This window comes from Poeciliopsis prolifica, unplaced genomic scaffold (assembly GCF_027474105.1).
Source record: "Poeciliopsis prolifica strain line A6 unplaced genomic scaffold, Auburn_PproV2 SCAFFOLD029, whole genome shotgun sequence".
Classification (NCBI taxonomy): Eukaryota; Metazoa; Chordata; class Actinopteri; order Cyprinodontiformes; family Poeciliidae; genus Poeciliopsis; species Poeciliopsis prolifica.
Window position 1 is genome coordinate 599,934 of NW_026562404.1, and position 18,732 is coordinate 618,665.

The 18,732-nt window shown below is 38.3% G+C and overlaps 2 protein-coding genes across 9 annotated transcripts in view; one reads left to right on the forward strand and one right to left on the reverse strand.

Annotated features, from left to right (window-relative positions):
• The window catches only part of ubr4 (ubiquitin protein ligase E3 component n-recognin 4), a 48,100-nt gene extending 41,097 nt beyond the window's left edge, over window positions 1-7,003 (reverse strand). For all 8 annotated transcript variants that reach the window (XM_055049684.1, XM_055049683.1, XM_055049680.1 and 5 more), the window contains exons 1-12: window positions 6,879-7,003; window positions 4,099-4,196; window positions 3,872-3,975; window positions 3,550-3,679; window positions 3,268-3,413; window positions 2,995-3,094; window positions 2,757-2,898; window positions 2,502-2,626; window positions 1,937-2,061; window positions 965-1,024; window positions 655-845; window positions 235-334 (exon numbers count right to left, since the gene is read on the reverse strand). In XM_055049684.1, the coding sequence (XP_054905659.1) occupies window positions 235-334; window positions 655-845; window positions 965-1,024; window positions 1,937-2,061; window positions 2,502-2,626; window positions 2,757-2,898; window positions 2,995-3,094; window positions 3,268-3,413; window positions 3,550-3,679; window positions 3,872-3,975; window positions 4,099-4,196; window positions 6,879-7,003 (1,446 nt within the window). The remainder of the gene's footprint in view (window positions 1-234; window positions 335-654; window positions 846-964; window positions 1,025-1,936; window positions 2,062-2,501; window positions 2,627-2,756; window positions 2,899-2,994; window positions 3,095-3,267; window positions 3,414-3,549; window positions 3,680-3,871; window positions 3,976-4,098; window positions 4,197-6,878) is intronic.
• Window positions 7,004-8,182: 1,179 nt separating this feature from the next.
• emc1 (ER membrane protein complex subunit 1) lies at window positions 8,183-18,627 on the forward strand. The gene is made up of 22 exons (XM_055049685.1): window positions 8,183-8,306; window positions 8,721-8,848; window positions 8,944-9,009; window positions 9,109-9,202; window positions 9,293-9,421; window positions 9,512-9,638; window positions 9,744-9,893; window positions 10,029-10,196; window positions 10,489-10,560; window positions 10,715-10,813; window positions 10,965-11,061; window positions 12,540-12,656; window positions 13,729-13,928; window positions 14,086-14,235; window positions 14,403-14,564; window positions 14,692-14,811; window positions 14,904-15,041; window positions 15,560-15,733; window positions 15,875-16,085; window positions 16,198-16,282; window positions 16,633-16,762; window positions 17,755-18,627. Exons 1-22 carry the CDS (start codon window positions 8,215-8,217, stop codon window positions 17,932-17,934), a joined length of 2,889 nt encoding a protein of 962 aa, XP_054905660.1. The 5' UTR covers window positions 8,183-8,214; the 3' UTR covers window positions 17,935-18,627.
• The last annotated feature ends 105 nt before the right edge of the window (window positions 18,628-18,732 follow it).

Consider the following 18,732-nt stretch of genomic DNA (forward strand, 5'->3'; position numbering starts at 1 on the left):
TTGCCCCCTACAGGATGTAGACCTGTTTCTTTACCTCAGCTAATAAAATGTCACGTTTTGAAGGTAATGGATTCTTAAAATTAACAACATTTGATTATTTATGAGTGCTACTGCTGATAACACCATGGCATTATAAATGTATGAATAAAAAATAGCAGCACAATTTTTTTAGTAAGAGATGAACTCCAAACGATACAATCGGAAACAGCCCTGACCGTTGAGGACTTAACTCACCCGGTGCAGAGCCTCCACTTGCAGATCCTGGAAGAGCGAGGTCAAAAGTTTGATGGCGTGATTGGCCAGTATCACAGACAATATTCCAAACCCTTGGTGACTTGAGAAAAATAACAAGCACAAAAAAAGAAGCAGAAATTAATTTGCACACCAAAACTGTTTATAAAATCTTTAAGTAAATGCTTAGTAATTGCTTTTTACAGAATGAATTTCTTATGAGACCTATTTACCAGGATTATTTTCAGAATATATAGAAATCGGCCAGAATCAACAGTAAGAACCAAACAAATAACATACAATATTTAATCAATTTCAGCACTTATTAGATATTTCAGCAATGAACTGAAAATAGGGTATTAAGTCATGCTGGTCTTAACTGTACACTTATGTATTCATTGTGTTTTAATAATTTAAAATCACCTTTTGCCAGGGCCAAGTTTTGGCGATCCTGCGCCATCCTTGGTGCGGGCAGCAATATCCCGGACACGCAGAGCAGCCAGGGGATCCTTCTCTTTGCCCTTGTCTGCCAGGGAGGTCGGGCTCAGATTCAGAATCAGGTACAGGCTGTTTAAGAGGCACCAGGCTCCAAGCAGCTGGAAGTTCTGATAATGCTGAAGTACACAGAGTCACAAAATGTGTCATCTTTTCTTAAATCGAACATAAAAAAGGCATTTATCATGTAAAGGACAGAAAGTGTAGGGCACATTTTTTTCCACAATTTAGTACTCACCTCTCCTCCAGCTCGGCGAGAGTTGCTGATCGCTTGCCCAATCATTTCATAGATCTCCAACTGTTAACACACAGATTTTGTATTTGTAATTTTTTTTTATACGTTTCAAAAAGAAAAGAGAGCAAAAGTATCAATAATACAAAAATTTTTATTAAAATCTCTGGCACTTCTTTACGTGTAATGTTTGGCCAAACTAAATATAGTGTTTAGAAATAGTATAGTGTGACCTAAAATAGTTTATTTAATTTAATAAACTATTATTAAATTAAATAATGGCTTATTAATTTAAATACATGATTTTCAACAAATAAGTAATTTTGTCAATTTAGATTGATATTTTTGAACTCAGTCAGACAAGTTTATCACTTTTCAGCATTTATTCAAGTGAATTACAGCACAAAGTACAAATAAATGGCTCAATAAATACATAAATAAAATTGATTGAGTAGAAGATTAAACTGATATTGTTTCTTTCTTCTTGTTACACTTTTGTTTGTTCAAAGCTCATTTTTGTTAACTTCCACTTATATCAACACATGACATCCACATACCCAAGTTTTTTCAATGAGAAATGATAAGGCCTTAATTTTATTTCTTTTTTTCATGCTGGAGGTGGCATTTCATATGTATAATCCATAATTTAAAGTGAAAGGCCTTATATATATTTCAAAATGTTGGACACAAAAAGGCAAACATGTTTCTAAATTTAGAAAAATAAAAATGATCAAAACATCATTTGATAGATTGAAAAAAACATTGTGGCAGCCAACTTAAAAAAAATTTAACCATAAAATACAACAAAATGTGAAAAATCTGGATACAGGCTGAAACAGAGATATGCAGATGTAGAAAAACTAGACTTTTGTGTTAAAAAAACACACACACAGATCCATTTAAAGAGCTTTAGTTTTAATGTATAAACATTGGCAAAACCATTATGAGCAGCAATAATTATGTACTTCAGGAACTTACACATTTCTGAACAATGGTGGCAGCGTCATTTTCATAGTCCTCTTCTTTAGTTCCAGTAGAAGCAGAGCGAAGCTGCAATCCGCTGCCCACCTGAAGGATTGCCATGCAAGTGGCCACACTCACACCTACAAAAACCATAAAGTACTCTTAGATTCAGCAATTCAATGAAAAACAGGCAGAAAGAAAGAAAGAGACAGACAGACAGACGTTTGTAACAAAGGAAGGTTGTGAGGATAGAACAAAGGTGGCTGGAAGGGAAGAAGGAAGAAGACATCAATAATGTCTGGAAACGTAAATAATTATTCACACTTTTCTTTTTCTGTACTTATGCAAACCAAAAAAAGACACTGAAATCATTTCTGTGTCCTTTCTGTCACGTCTTTGCAGAAAACCTGGTTGCAGTCAGTTGGTCTTGATTGTGACAAAGAAGTGTCAGCACAATATTTAGCATTTTAGGTTTATTGCATTAAAACATTTCTCTCCTCAGGATAATTTTTATTTAGTTGATCAAATTTATAAAAGATTGAACTTGGCGACATTTCGCTTTAACACAGTTCTCACCCACCAGCATAAAGACAACTAAGGGCCAGAACAGTCATATCCAGTAGTCTTCCTGGGGTCAGAGGTTCCAGTACAGGAAGGGACAGTGTGTCCAAAGCCATGGTGACATCAATCACCAGCGAGTGAAATCTAGACAGAAATTTCATATAATTTTACGAGGCCAAAAAAAAAATGTAGAGAGTTCAAAGCATACATAAAGACATTTCTATAATTCCAAACCAGATAGATCATAGACTAGATTTAATTAACAAGTACGTACCCATTGCGGACAGCAGTGGCGTCTGCCACTGTAGCCGGCATGATGAAGAAAGAGTTGGCTGAAACAGCATCTTGGAATCGGTTGATGTAACGTAGAAAGTACGGCAGGTTTAAACACACCCGTAGTAACTTTTCAGACCCACCTGGGAGACACAAACACAGGGTCCAAACACACTGTTACAGCCAATTAATCAAAACCCAAGTTCCTGGGTTGGGTTTGCAGATGGGGAACTACTGACCAAGTTCCTGTAAGCTTGACACATTCTGAGAGACAAACGCATTCTTCATTTTGGCCTGAACAGCTTGATCTGTGGTTTGGTCGTCTGTGTCACTCTCAGCCTGCAAAGTTTGGAGATTTGAGAAAAAAGTATGATGAGCTTTTTCAAACAAAACAGTTTGAAAAACATTCAAATAGATTTAAACCAGAAAATTTCCTACATAGAACAAGTTTAATACGGGTTCATTAAATATCATTTGGTTAATTTTAGCCATTATCAGTTGATCTTGCTGACCTGCATGTGTGCAGCTGATGGTGAAGCCAAGATGGTGGTAAGATCCGGGTTAAAAACTGAAGTCAACTGATTAAAGAAGTTCATTTGCACTTCTTTTTGTCGAAGTTCAGGGCTCACGACACTGGGTAACTCCTTCTGATCTTCCACTAGAGAAATAAAAGAAGAGACACTTTTATATGAGTCACAAATAATTTAGACATTATTTTTCTAATGGGACTTTGCTTATTTTCTTCCAAAAGAATTTATGTTTTTAATGACTTTTGATGGCTTTAGGATACTCACCATCCGAGAGGGTCTTGATAGTTTGAGGCAACTTGGCAGACTTCATCATAGCAGTAAATGTAATGATCTCTGTGCGATCCAGCCTGCTGCAGCCAGTGCAAAGTCCTTTTATTAGAAGAATTAGGTGTTTCTGTAGAAGAAATAATACAATGTTTGTGCAATACACATACCAAAATAGGATAAATGAACTTAAATATTAGCGTTAATTTGTACAGAATCAAAGTGAGAGACAGAAGTAGTCCGTCTCTATAGAACAACATAAACCACTGAATTAAGTCTGAAAATGGTACAATTTTCTTCCTGCACTTTATCAAAATCTGACCTGTGACACAGCACATGCTTCATCTGGATTCTCCAATCGCAGCAATGAAAATTCAATCAGTACTTTGCACGCTGCGGCCACCGACAATAGCTGGTTTCTTGGTACTAGATAATAAAAACAAAATAATTAGTCAAGAGTCCAGAAACACAGTCAAATTCATTCAATTTATTTATTTAGAATGATAGTGTCTTATCCCCAACACAAAACACAACATTAAGCGTACGTACTTTGACCACAAACTGTGGTGATGTAATGTGCAGAAAGAGCCACAAATGAGGAGTAGAAAGGCTCATATTGTTTGTCGTGGTGAAGAATGTCCGATTCACTGCAAAGAAAAGGTAGAGCAGCATGTAACAAACCGTAAGATGGGAATTTGTTTAGAAATTTGCAGCACCTCCCCCAATTTTAGCGTAAATTTGCGATCATGAATGTACCTCCCTCAAAAAAACCTGTAAAAAAAATATTGTCTTTGTTTTGATGTTTTTATGAGATATGATATGGCAACAAAACAAAACAATCTTCACTCCAAACAAAATTCAGAATTACAAAGTTACACTAAAGATGCAGGAACCTCCTCGATGGTATCAGGTTGAGGAATATTTTTTTTATAAACTTTATGGCTTGAAGTTGGTTACTCCATAAAATGGAGATTATAGTGCCATTACTAAAAAACTGATTATCTGCCTTATCCTTCATATTTAAACAAATATATAAACAGTCAATAAATGATCACGAAGGCAAGGGCTGCACAATGTTAGGAAGATATGCAATAACTTTGATCAATGTTGCAATAATTATATAATACAACATTTAATTAAAACGTGTATTTCTGCTTTGAGTTCAAGCAGACCCCAGATAATTAGTAGTTTATCTAGCGAATAGAAAAAGAATTCAAGTTAAATACTTTCATCAAATCAAGATTTTAAAAAGTTGCTTTAAGCCGACATTTTCTGTTTTGGCACTGAAACAACTCAGCTTTATTTTCTTAATGGCCTTTTAAAACTAAACTGCTTTAAACAACAAACGCCACAAAATGCATTATATGCTTAGGTACCATAAATGCTTGGTACTTGAGTAACACTTTTACAGTCCATGATGCTCTTTGCAGTATGTATCTTGTGTACAGCAATACTGTGATCACAAAATATTTCCAAAGTTTCTTGCAGGCTGAATGTAGTCACATATTGTCATGTTAAATATATTACTGAGATGTAAAACTTGGTCCAAATATTATAGTGTTTGTAGTTAGGCAGTCATCTTCAACCTGCACAGCCTTTACTAGAGAAAATGATTAAACACCTACTTTACCTGTTATGTTATATTAAATTGGTTGTTGCTTGTGTTTGTTTATTTATTGTGTCAAAAAAACAATTCTGTGTGCAGAGGATTAGATTTAGCCAAAACCATGTTGCTTGTAGCTCTTTCTGGCTTAAATTTATTTAATTATTATTTTGATATAACTTTGTGATAAAATGTATCAAAAATAAACCTTCATTATTTGACTATTAAGTAACAGTCAATTATTAGTGCCACTTATCTCAATTTCTAAAAAAAAAAATTAAATAAATAAAAGCCACTGAAATATTGCTTAGGTACAACAATCCTTTTTATGAGCTTGAGGAACTTTAAATTGGTAAAACCCATATCTACAAATATGACTGTTCATGTAGGTCATACACCTTCTTCGTAATGGGAAAATAATGCCATTCAAGTGCAGTGGAAGTGGGTTGATTTTAGCCCCGAAAATTGTAACAGTTCAGGTATTTCACAGAAGACAGCCTAGTGAAATCTATGGCTGCAAGAAAATTACGCTTATTCACATTACTTAAGTGTCAACGAACTGCGATCACAATCATATACATGAAAGTGTTTATGACTGCTTGTCACCTTTACAGTTTTGGTCAATTCCTATCAAAAATAAGCAGCCGTCTCCTTCAAACATCAACTTCTGATGCAAGAACAGCATCAGCAGCAAACTATTCAGTCAAATGAAATCCTTACACAAATATTCTTTGAGGATATGTTACATTCTGTCCCAAAAAGCTGTCAAGTGAATCTTTAAAGGAGTCAACAAAATAAACAGCGATTGTTTCCTTTTACATCAGTACTCTAATAACTTGGATTTTTAGTACTTTTTTAGCCTGCTTGGGGCCTTGATAAACAAACAGGCTCAAAGAGCAACTACAGAAAAGTGATCATGAAGAGAGGTTCGATAAGAAACTTTCAGTCCCCGCTGCAGAAGTCACGGCGCGTATTGACGATTTGTTTCTGAGGAAAATGAAACTCTTCACTTCAGAGTCCCGGGGTGCATCAGCAGGTTAAAACTCTCGGGGTTTCAAGTGACAGCCTGGCTTCAGCCTGGCACCGACTTGACACTCACTCAGCGGTGATCTCGTTGACGTTAAATAGTCAAGCCAATGCTTTCACAAACAATATGCTTACAGCAAGTCGCCTGAAGAAGCAAAACTAACCGAGGAAAGCTGTCCCCGCCTACTTTTAGTCAAAACAGAACCACTCTCCAGAGCAAATTCTCAACCTTTTACTGTTTAGCTAATAGTTGAATTTCTGCGTTTAGCCGTACCATACCAGTTCGGCTTCAACCCCCAACCTGGTCCAACTTGGTCACTTCGGCTGACATGGTCCAATATTACTCTGACAGCAGCGTTTCTACGTTACGTTAGAGTGCAGAGTTGAAGGCCCACGGTTAGCTAGCTAATGATGAAGCATATTTTAAAAACGCTACACTGCGGCATTCTCGAGCGTTTACTGAACAACAGTAGCATATTAAAAAGAACGTATACACCTGAAAGCCAAGCGTCTCAATTGGCCAGCAGCATATCTGTCGGCACTAAACCCATTTTAAACAAGTTAGAAAACGCTAGCATGTTGGCTTCAGTTGGAGACCAACTCGATGCCAGTGCAAGTTAAGCTGAGGCTATGTCCGGGATGAACACGGGCGGTTTGGCGATAACAGAGACGAGCAACACGCTGACATGTACCCGGTTACCTGTTAATGATAGAGCCAATCAGCTGAGGTAGCTCCTTTGTTTCAAAAGCTGTGTATGAAGCCGATAAAAGCGGTCGCACTGCCGCTGTCCATTCGTGCTCCCCCTCTCCTCCGCTCGACGCCATCTTGAAATCCCATAGAAAAAACTAACTGCTGAGGAAGGTAAATCACAGGGGGCGCTCCGTCGCTCAAAATTACATCAACTATGCCTTATTTGATGTGTTCATATTACCTTCATTTTCGGTTCAACTTTGTGTGTTGTACAAAAAATTAATGCACGTAACTTTTATCTACGTGTCGATACAATTATCTGTGCAGGTTTTGTGTTGTAATTTGATTTCTGTCTTTGTGGTGCCTGTATGCATTTAAAAATGGCACACATCACTACGTCCATAAGTAGTTAAATACATTTGTATGCTTGTGATCATATCAATAAGATTGCAAGCTCCTTTATAAAATTAAAAATAAAATAAAAAATTTCTTCCATTGTTACAGGAATGATTTGATAATTTATTATATGACAAAAAATAAAAAGGTTTCTAAATTGTTTGAGTGTTTATTGTATTTAATTATCTCATGGTTTTGACGAGACACGTCGATTTTTTTTCTGTAGCAAATAAGTTATTTATACTAGTGGCACACATTGCATATTTTTATTCTCATTGCGAAAACACATTTCTCAGCAGTAAGAATGCACTCATCTGTTTGCAAACCCTAACACCAGTTTTGGTTTGGATTGCATTTTCTGAAATGCTTTCTCGTTTTTGTTTCCATCGAATCAACAATGCATGTTTTGCTGATGTTCCCAAATAATAATAAATTTACTTATTGTATCTAGCAGAACAGCTGGAGGACTGAAGGTGACTTTTTCCCTTTTTGATTATTGGAAAGAAATATCACATACAATGGAAAATTATAAATATTAGTATGTTAACTAAATGTTCTTAGGGTACAAAATTCAGATGATTCTTATATTAAGTCTCCTTTGTTTAGTAATGTTTGCCACTTCATATTTTGACATGCTGGTTGTGATTGGTTGTTATTTTCCCAAATGCATGCAGTATTTGCAAGGACCCGTCTGTGATTGACTGGTGATGTGGCCAGTCATGCTTATTTATTTATTTTTGCAAGTTATCTATTTATTTCAGTGTTGGACCTTTGTCTTTCAACACAGTTTGAGTTTGAACCTCAAGTTGTCATGTCCATCAGTAGAGCAAAGCGGTTATGCTTTGCACTTTTTGACCGGTTGGTGGCAGCACTTCCGTTTCAGCAGGCACATAGTGAGTCTGACAACTACCGACTTCCTGCTTCCGCTGAGCTGGTCAAAGCTGCTGCAATGGCAAAGCTAATTTTGCTGTTGCTGAAATTATGTTTGTCATTCTTTGTTGTTCGTGCTGTATTTGAGGATCAAGTAGGAAAATTTGACTGGTAAGAACAGCCCAATGGGTAATAAAAAAATAACGATTTTCTAAGTTATTTATTCTCACAATTTGAAGATGCTAATGCTAACACCTGTCAAAGGCATTAGCTTCGAGTCGGTGTGTTTAGTGAGCATTTTCAGGAGGGGACATTTTAAAAGAAGAAAACAATCGTTATGATTTTCTTTAAATGGCAGGTTTATAAATAATATTTGGAAACATTAACTAAATGACGTAAGCACATTTAGTTAAAGAAAAGTAAGTTGACTTTTAAGCATAAATAATTATTGTAACTAAATTAATTACAAGTTATTCATGCCGCTGTTTGTCGTAACAATAGTTCTGTTGAAAATTGATAATAATTCGGAAAATTCGATTTCGAGAAATTAAATTCTTTTTTTCCTTTTTATTTCTTGATTCACAGGAGACAGCAATATGTAGGCAAAGTTCGCTTTTCTCATTTCGACACACAGTTGCAGTCCTCCAAAAAAGTCCTTGTAGCAACAGAGAGTAATGTTTTTGCAGCGCTAAATTCCAGGACAGGAGAGCTTTGTAAGTATCTTTGTAGCCTTAAACAGACACACCTGTTAGCAGCCATATAGTCTCATCTTTTGGTGGTAAACACAACACATCCGTGTCTGACACAGTTTGGCGACATGTGGACAAAACTGGTCCAGAGGGAAACATCGATGCCCTTCTGCACCATGCACAAGGTTTTTATTTCTTATGTGTTTATTCAGTTCGCGCTTGAGATTTTGTCCCTGCTTATGTTGGCATATTCACTGTTGCTACAACTTGTTTTGTGTGCGTAGACGCGGTACTAGTGGTTGGAAATGGGCGCATGTTGCGCTCCTGGGACATCAATGTTGGTGGTTTAAACTGGGAGATGTTGCTGGACACTGGCAGGTGAACACCTTCATGGTCTGCAGTTGTGATATGTGAGGTGGTTCAAGTGGATTGAACCCTAACTGTTTGTGTTTTTATTGTTGTTTTTAGTTTTCGATCAGCATGTTTAGTGGGGCAACAAGGAACAGTCAAACATGTCGCTGTTTTGAAGAAAACAGTCATTTCTGTCCATTATTTATCCAATGGGCATCAAAAATGGGTGGAGAACTTGCCAGAAAGGTAAAACATTCTATTTTCATGCTATTTTGTATTGTATCAGCAATATGATCTTTATTAATAATTTTATGCCCTTTCTTTTTTCCATTGCAGTGAAACTGTGGATTACCAAACTGTGTATTCAGGAGGAAATGGTCAAGTCTTTGTGTTGGGAATTGTTCCCCATTCCCATATTACTATTGTTGTTTACAGCATGGAGGATGGTGAGATAATCAAGCAGGTAACCTCTCATTTATTAAAGCTTGAATGTCTACCAAGTAGATATCGCTATGAAAGAAAACCTGAATTCCAATTTGTTCCTTTTTTCGGTTTGGGATCGTTCCAGGTCTCAGCTGAAGCTCCATGGCTGTCCAACATACCAGCCAGTTGTGCAGTGGTTGGTCAGGGGACGTTGATGTGTGTAGACTCAACAACAATGTCTCTAAATACACTCGACTTACACCAACAGCAACAGATGACTCAGATCCCCCTTCAGGTATCACGTAAACCAAAACGAAACTCTTTCAACTCTATGAAATATTTGCCTCCCTGCTTCCGTCAATGTTTATAGCATATATTAATGCCCCCCCTCCCCTTCTCCGTAACGTTTCTATCGCTTGTCATATGACAGTCACTTGGACTTGAAGTGGACCCAGACTTTCATCCATCGCTTGTGTCACACCAGCCCAACCCTGCCCAAAAGCCGTTATCAGAGTTTTTCCTTCAGCTTGGACCTGAACATTTTTCGCTTCTGCAGCTGAACAACGGGCAGATAGTCACACTGAGAGATTTCAAGCCTGTATGTAATTGCTTCTTCATATTTTATTTTTTGGAAGATTTATCCCAGATTATTGTAGCTCAGTTGCAGCACAAGGCAATTTTGGTCGAAAGGCAAATTGATCTGGATGGCTTGAGTGATTTTTAGTATTGTTTTCTTGACTGTGATTCTTGCACATTAAGATTTCCATTGAATTTTATATTGAAATGCATCATTCTTATACTTTTATCTTGACAGGGTTCTATAAAATAAAGCACACTAATTAGGAATTTGTGAGGGAAATAGTTAGTGACATATTTTTCTTAATGTATAGGCTCTGCTGGCTTCGTTTGCGACCACTGGAGAGAAGACGGTCGCAGCTGTGATGTCACCCAAGAATAAGACAGTAAGTTCATATAGGATTACTCTCTCAACTCAATCTGGGTGTATATATTTAGCTTAGTGAATTACAATAAATAATACATGAGAAATTATTAGATTAAAGTTTTTTTTCTCAAACCAATAATGAAAATAAGTGATTATTTGTCACCTCCCCACAGGCTTGCAGTATCAACCTCTTTAGTTCTGACACCGGGCGCAGACTTCTTGACACAACTCTGATCTTTACTGTGGACCCTAACGGAGGAAAACCTGAGAGGGTGAAACTTGCTGTTTTCTTCCCGTTGATCTTTATGTTTCATGAAGCAGCAATAGTATCAAGTTATCTTACTATTATCCAACCACTAGTTTGTCATGTATTGGAATTTGAAGAATCTTAATAAAGGTACTCATTTAATTTCTGCCCTGCAGCTGCATGTCCAAGCATTCCTGAAGAAGGATGACTCGGTCGGCTACAGGGTCATGGTGCAGACAGAAGACCACACACTGACTTTCATTCAACAACCAGGTACGGTGAAGCAAGCAAAGTTGGCTCCATAAGCCTCCACTTATTGCTGTTTCAATTGTGCAAAACTATTGTTTCATAGTGCAAATCAGTTTTATTATGACTTCTCCTGTAATAATGCAAATAAAGTCAGCAGCTCTATTAAAATGAGAATGTTGAGGTAAATTGAAAGTTAATTTCCTCTTGAATCAGGGTGTAAACCAGCATAGAGATGCCCTTACAACGCATCCCGACTGTTTTATCAGCAGTGAATAGTGTTGTTATTGTTCATTGTTTAGGATTCCCATTAGCTGGGTTTCAGACCCCCTTTTCCTGGATCCAACAATAGAAATCATTAAAACAGATTTAGCATACCGATAAATAGAAATATGTAACGGTCATCCAAAATGTTCATACATTTATAAAATTTTCAATAATTATCCATTTCAGTTATAAATAAAATAGGTACTTTGCTCCTAAAAAACTGTTGTAGCTCTGGTCTGACGTCCCCCAACTCTAGTCCAGCTAAAATTTCAAATAGGGACCTTGCATCTTGTTTTTAAAAGAGAACGTGTCTGCAAGATTTAACAAAAATGAAACGATCATCCCCCTGTTAGAACAAAGTTTTTGATGAGGAAACCTCATCCTATTAATGGTTTCAGTGGCACTGAAGCCTATTCCAGCATCCTTCCGGTGAGAGGTGGGTCCACACATCGCTTGCGGGGCCAACACAAGGACAGCCGCTTTCGCTCATGAGTAATTTAAAGCAACCATTTAACCCCACATGCATGTTTTTGCACGGCAGGGAAAAGCGGTACCCGTCGATGTATACAGAAAGCAAGTCCAAACTCCAAAAAATTAAGGCCACAGCCCGGATTTGAACCAGCAAGCTCCTTGCTGTGAGGCAGAAGGTCAATGTGCACAATGAACAAAGAATGTTTTATTGTGTGGAGCTTGAATAGATACAAAAAAATCAGGATCACACACTGTACTGAAGCATTTTTGTCTCCTCCCACTGTTATTCTCTTCCCAGGAGAGTCTTAGTCATGAATGAATTCAGTGTTCATTGTAACTGTATTTTCACAGTGTTCCATTTTCTATTTCTCTTTATTAAATAACATTTATTTTTGAGATACATTTGCTTAGTTGCAGGCCAGATCTCAGAACTAGACTACGACTAAATATATTTGCTTTTGTAAGAGTCGTATTCCGGCGCGATGGTGGTATTTGGGTTTTTAAGAATTGGTAAGTGTATGATCTTTCTAGAACATAAAAATAAGTGCTTTGCGTCATGATGACGCTAAAGGTATTTTCTGCCTTTTAATCATGATAAATAATGCCAAACCCACACATTCCCAGTATGTAAATAGTTCTGACCTTTTCCACAAGGGAAAAAAAAAATACCATGCTGTTGGAAAGCTCTGAACGCTGTGGGCTTTCACAGGGTGTGGAAGGTAGGATGAATGAGTGACTGCAGACGAGTAATGAGTCTTGTTTTCCAGGGCGTGTGATGTGGACCAGAGAGGAAGCCTTGTCAGACGTGGTGACAATGGAAATGGTGGATCTTCCCCTCACTGGGACACAAGCCGAGCTCGAGGGGGAGTTCGGCAAAAAGGCCGGTAAATGCTTTGACGTTCATCCTGTTTACACCTCACCACCAGCAAAGTCTTTTTCTTTATTTATTTATTTTTTCTACAAGTTGGCTGGTGTCCATTTCTAACAAGTAGCTCTTAAATGTAGCTTGTGGTTGTGACTCACCAGGCTGGTTTCTTGTTTTTATTCTTGTTTTATTCTGTCTTTATTGCTGCGTGTGGATTCAGCCATTCAAGGTAACACGTCTCTCTTTGTAACGTTTCTTGACCGTCTTCGAAAATGTAAGGTTTTAAATAATGTGTTAAAAAAAGCAAATTCTCTTCTGCATTTACTGTGTTTTTTTTTTTTTTTTTTTTGGGCCAGTTTTTAAATCTGTGCTAAGGCTTTGGTGTGCCTATCCCTTTAAGAACAGAAAAGAAAAATCAAACATTCACAAATACATTTCACTGACCTTCCTGCTGTGAGAGGTCATCAGGATCAGATATGATGTCATGCCATTAGCTGCTGTAATGCTTTACAAAAACTTAAAAATAAAAATGAAATCAACAGTTGGCATTTTAAGCAGTCTTTCACCTTTAGTATTCATCTATCATTGCCAATATAATTTAGTTTCTTACCCAATTCTGCCATACTCTGTCTTGCCTTCCTGTTCTCTTCTGAAAATGTCTTGCTCTCTCTTGGCAGCTGTAACAAGTCTGCATGTTCTAGAAAATAGTTATCTTTTTCTTACATCGCAGTGTGATCTCTCTTTATTTTTATGCACCTATAACTAGTCTGAAAAGTACTCATTTGGAACCTTTGCCACTTATTTAAAGCATCCACCCCAAAGATGGCTGCTGTCAATTATGACCTGGCAGCACTTAGAAGCATGGTCTGTTCACTGTCTGGAAAAAATAATGGATTTTTCAGCTTCCAACCACCATGTCAGCTGATTTCTAAGTGTTTTTTTTTTTTTGTTCTTTTGTTTAGTCGTCCCTATTCTAGAAGAAGACAATTTTGTCTTGTTGGTTTTAATTTAGTTAAAATATGTGAACAATGGTTCCAGACACTTAAGGTACATCTTTACAGAATAGGTTTGTTCTTGTTCTTCTCATCTAGATGGGTTGTTGTCAATGGTGTTGAAGAGGCTCTCCTCTCAGCTCATCATGCTACAGGCCTGGATCGCCCACATCTGGAAGCTGTTCTACGACGCGCGGAAGCCCCGCAGTCAAGTCAAAAATGAAGTCTCCATCGAGAACCTGTCGAGAGACGAGTTCAACTTGCAGAAGATGATGGTTATGGTAACGTCGTCTGGAAAGGTAAAGCTGGAGAGACTAAAAGCTCACCTTCAAAAATTCACCTTCGTTTGTTTGCATTTTCTTTGCTTATTATTTTGCTGTGCACAGTTATCTGCACAGTCCAAGTTCAGGCGAAAACAAATCAGAGCTTTCATCTTGTTTTTCTGTTCCTGTGAAGCTGTTTGGGATCGACAGCAAGACGGGTGGAATTTTGTGGAAGCATTACCTCGACAACATCCCGAAAGATGCTGCTTTTAAATTAATGGTTCAGCGGACCACTGCTCACTTCCCTCACCCTCCACAGTGCACACTGCTCATCAAAGACAAGGTATCTAATGAAACATTGGCACGTCTGTTGAAAAAGTTCAATGGTCAGTGTCAGTATCTTCTCTTTTCTTGTTCAAAGTCTCTTTAAGTTACAAATGTCTGGCACGACGAGTGATTTCTCGTCTGTTTCACACATTTTTGTTTTGTCGGGGCTTTTTTGGGTCACAGGACACGGGTCTGGCCACACTTCATGTGTTCAATCCCATCTTTGGAAGGAAAAGTCAGGTCACACCACCTGTCCTACCTCAGCCAATACTTCAGTCACTTCTTCTCCCACTTATGGACCAGGATTATGCCAAGGTCCTGCTTCTCGTCGATGACCAGTACAAGGTCAGATCAACACCTCAAATTGTCCTCCACACCTGACGCACAAGATTACAGTCACTGTATCTTCAGTTTAGAATTGCAACGTTTTGATTTTCCATCTATTGTTTATTGTCTATTGTTTCCACTCCAGGTTTCTGCCTTTCCTTCAACCAAGAACGTCCTGCAGCAGCTCCAGGAGACGGCTTCATCCATCTTCTTCTTCCTTGTCGACTCCAGTCAGGGAACACTCTCTGGTTACAGACTGAGAACGGCAAGTTCTTCTTTTCACTTTGTGTTGCATTCTGATAATGACAATGCCTCTGTAATCAGTGAAAGCTCACCGTGGTTATTTTTTGCTTACAGGACTTGTCAACTGAGCAGGTCTGGGAGGTTGTCATTCCAACAGAAGTACAGAAGATTGTCTCTGTTAAGGGGAAAAGGCCTAATGAGCATGTGCACTCACAAGGCAGGGTGATGGGAGACCGCAGTGTGCTCTATAAGGTACAACAGCATTTTCTACATGATTTAATTGCAATTTGAACGACTTCTAAAATCGCATTTCTATTTACCAGTGTGAATAAAAACGACTGTTGTAACATCTTGTAACAGAGTAAAAATCTCAGTTCGCACTCAGTATTAATCAAGATGGTTACACAAACACAATGGGCCTCATCAAAGATTTAGGAAAGTTCTGCATCTTAACATCTGTGCACATCCTACCTAGTATAGAATTTGATTTAATTATCTTCCAACTCTGGATAGCTATGTAAAAACTCAAATTTACACTGGAAATTGCTTAGTTTATAATTTAAAACATTAGCAGAGACATCTGGAAATAACAGTATGGGGAAAATATTCCATTTTTATATGAAAAGGTTTGGGAAGATTCATGTCTTGGATCGTGAGGTCAACTAATGTAAATTTATGTCTTATTTCTACATACATTATCATCTAAGTAATAGTTTAGTTGTTCTCCTTTTTGCAGTTCAAAGTTTTCATTTTTTACTTTCTGTTAATAGTACCTGAACCCAAATCTGCTGGCCGTGGTGACGGAGAGCACAGACGTGCATCAGGAGCGCAGCTTCATCGGGATCCTGCTCATCGACGGTGTGACCGGTCGCATCATCCACGAAGCTGTTCAGAGGAAAGCCAGAGGACCCGTTCACATTGTCCACTCTGAAAACTGGGTTGTGGTAAGCTAGGATGGATTTCCAAATTCCCAAATGGAAAGACTCATCCTTCGTTTTGCAGACCAAAATCATGCAACATTTTTGGTCCGTTGCATAGTTAATGTAATGTCATTCATGTTTTCCCTTGTCTGTCACGCGCAACAGTACGAATACTGGAGCACGAAGTCTCGCAGGAACGAGTTCTCCGTCATTGAGCTTTACGAAGGAATGGAGCTTTACAACAGCACCGTCTTCAGCTCGCTGGATCGGCCTCACGCCCCCCAGGTGCTCCAGCAGTCTTACATTTTCCCGTCTTCTATCTCCACCATGGAGGCCACCCTGACTGAGAAAGGCATCACCAGCCGCCATCTGCTCAGTAGGTTTCACAAATGATTCTTTTCCATCCTCTCCAATTTAGTTGTGGTGAGTAAAACCACAATATTTAACACTTCTGAAACACAAAATATTTTTTTCCCTGTTTGTCACAGTTGGTCTGCCATCTGGGGGGATTCTGTCATTACCAAAGATGTTCCTCGACCCACGCAGGCCTGAAATAATATCTGAGCAGAGTCGGTAAGTCTAGACAGACGTGGTTTAACAATGAGTTGATTTACACTGCTTTGCGAAAGTGGTCAATCCCTCTTTTATTTTCTTTACATTTTGTCACATTGTGTTCAATATATTTAATGTGACATACACAAAGTAGAGCGTAGTCATGATGAGGAAAAGAAACTAAACACACATTCTCAAAACGTCTTTGAATGAGAATCTGCGGCGGAGGCTGAATACAATCACGGTTTTCCTCCCAATTTACAATCATTCACAACTTTGTGTTGGTCTAACACATGAGCGTTGCAGTTCAGTGGGTTTCCTGAGGCACGGACTGTTCCCGTACATTAACCTAATTCCGACTCGGTTTCCAGGGAGGAAAACCTGATACCGTACGCACCGGAGCTGATCATCCGCACCGAGTGGTTCATCAACTACAATCAGACTGTGGGAAGAGTGCGAGGAATTCACACTGCCCCATCGGGCCTGGAGTCAACCTGCTTGGTGAGTCCAACATTACATTACAAAACGTGAAATAAAAATGACAAAGGCTGTGTTTAAGCAAAATAAAAAATAAAAAAAAACCTTCTCTGAACTTTAAGTTGCCAAACAGTTTGCAATATCTTCTAATTCCCTGTGTGTTTTATTTAAAAGAATGTATTTATGTAACACCAGCCTTCTACGGAATGCAACATGAGGCTTTTTAGGAAAAAACAAATGTCTGTAGTATATTTTGTAGGTTTGTAAAACAGCCAGAATAAACCATAACTAAAGAGATTTTAATGATGTGTTTGGAAGTTTTGGCGGCTGACTGCCTTTAGGCAAGGCTGTGTCATAATGCTGCACAAGTTTGGGTAATTCTTTCTGTGTGGTAATGATGGTTTCTAGCAACACATTTGATACATTTTTTTAAAGCATGTTTATTTCACTTGAACTGGTGCCACATTTGTAAGGAAATAATTATGTTTTTGTTTCTTTTTTTGAGTTGAGCTGCAAATTGAGTGGATTTTTCCTTAGAAAATGTTTCTAAATCCTGCATATTGCAGCCAAACAGATTGTTCTGCTATTGACTCTTATTTGGTGGCACTAACTGGACGAGGTGACCAAAGTCTGGGGGCAAAAAAAAAGACTCAACTTTTTTCAAGTCCTTTCAGTTGTGAGAGGGAGATAAAACTGTGTACGACAGAAACTCCTACATACTGGTCACCAGCCTGGTCAACATACTGGGATGGCGTCCATTTTCTTTGCCACAAAGGGAGCTGTTGGACTCTAGCATAAACATCAAGCCAAAGCTGATCCTACCATAGCTATTCCTGACTGAATTTGTTTTCTCATCTTTCCCTCCAATAATTTAAAAAATGTTTCTCTTAATTCGTCGTTGTAGGGGTGTTGTTTTTTTTTAGTTTTGAATCATTCATTTTTCTTTTTTTTTACAATAAAAATAATACCATGAATCACTGAATATTTTTTTCTTTTACACATTTTTTTCTTCGCAGGTGGTGGCGTACGGTCTCGACATCTACCAGACCCGCGTGTATCCCTCCAAGCAATTTGACGTCCTAAAAGACGACTACGACTACATGCTCATCAGCAGCGTCCTCTTTGCTCTTTTCTTTGCCACCATGATCAGCAAACGCCTGGCCGAAGTCAAACTGCTGAACCGGGCCTGGCGATAAAGCCATCTCATCGAGTCCTGCACCAGAGAGCCCCGCAGCTGCGCGAAGGACCTCACTCCGACGAGACGAGACGGCTGAGGCCGTGCCTGTAGGGAAACACACAGGCCAAAGTTCAATAAGGCCCTTAAGGAACTGCAGGAGACAGTGGGGAGGGGAGGGGGGGCTGAAACAAAGGGGTAGAAAAGGGTTTTATGTGTTTTATGTTTTGTTTTTTTTAACTTATTTTGCAAAAAGAAGAAATGAATCCACAGTAAAACTGTTTTGTTCCTCCTCATATCACTTTAGTTAAATGTTGAACACATTACTAATTACAAATAAATTTCACAGAGTTGGGTTTATCAAATTATGTTTGTCAAAGTTAGGTGCTTAAATATAGTTTATTCTATAACAACTTCACATGCGGTGTGTACTTCAGCAGTCCTAATGGAAAGTTATAGTAAATTTGGAAGTCAGAGCAGAAATGCAAGAAAACTGTTTGCGAGCCCAAATGGTTTCAATCTGCTAAATTGCCATCCTGTAGTTTTGGTTTGATAGGAAAGCAGCTGAACTCTGAGGCAAGACCAAGCTAGGACAAGATGATCTGCGGCCACTCATTGAGATTTCTAACAGACGGCGCTGTTATAAAATTAGAGGAAAATGTCAAACAGTAGACTTCATTTTCCCAGTTTTGATCCATTAAAATCCTTCTGAGAACTCCCGTCTGAATGTTTTCCTTTCTTTCCAAAGCCTTCCAAGCTGCTGCCCTAAAGATTGTTGAAGCGTTCAACTCGAGACACTTTACCAGTGGACATTAAGCAG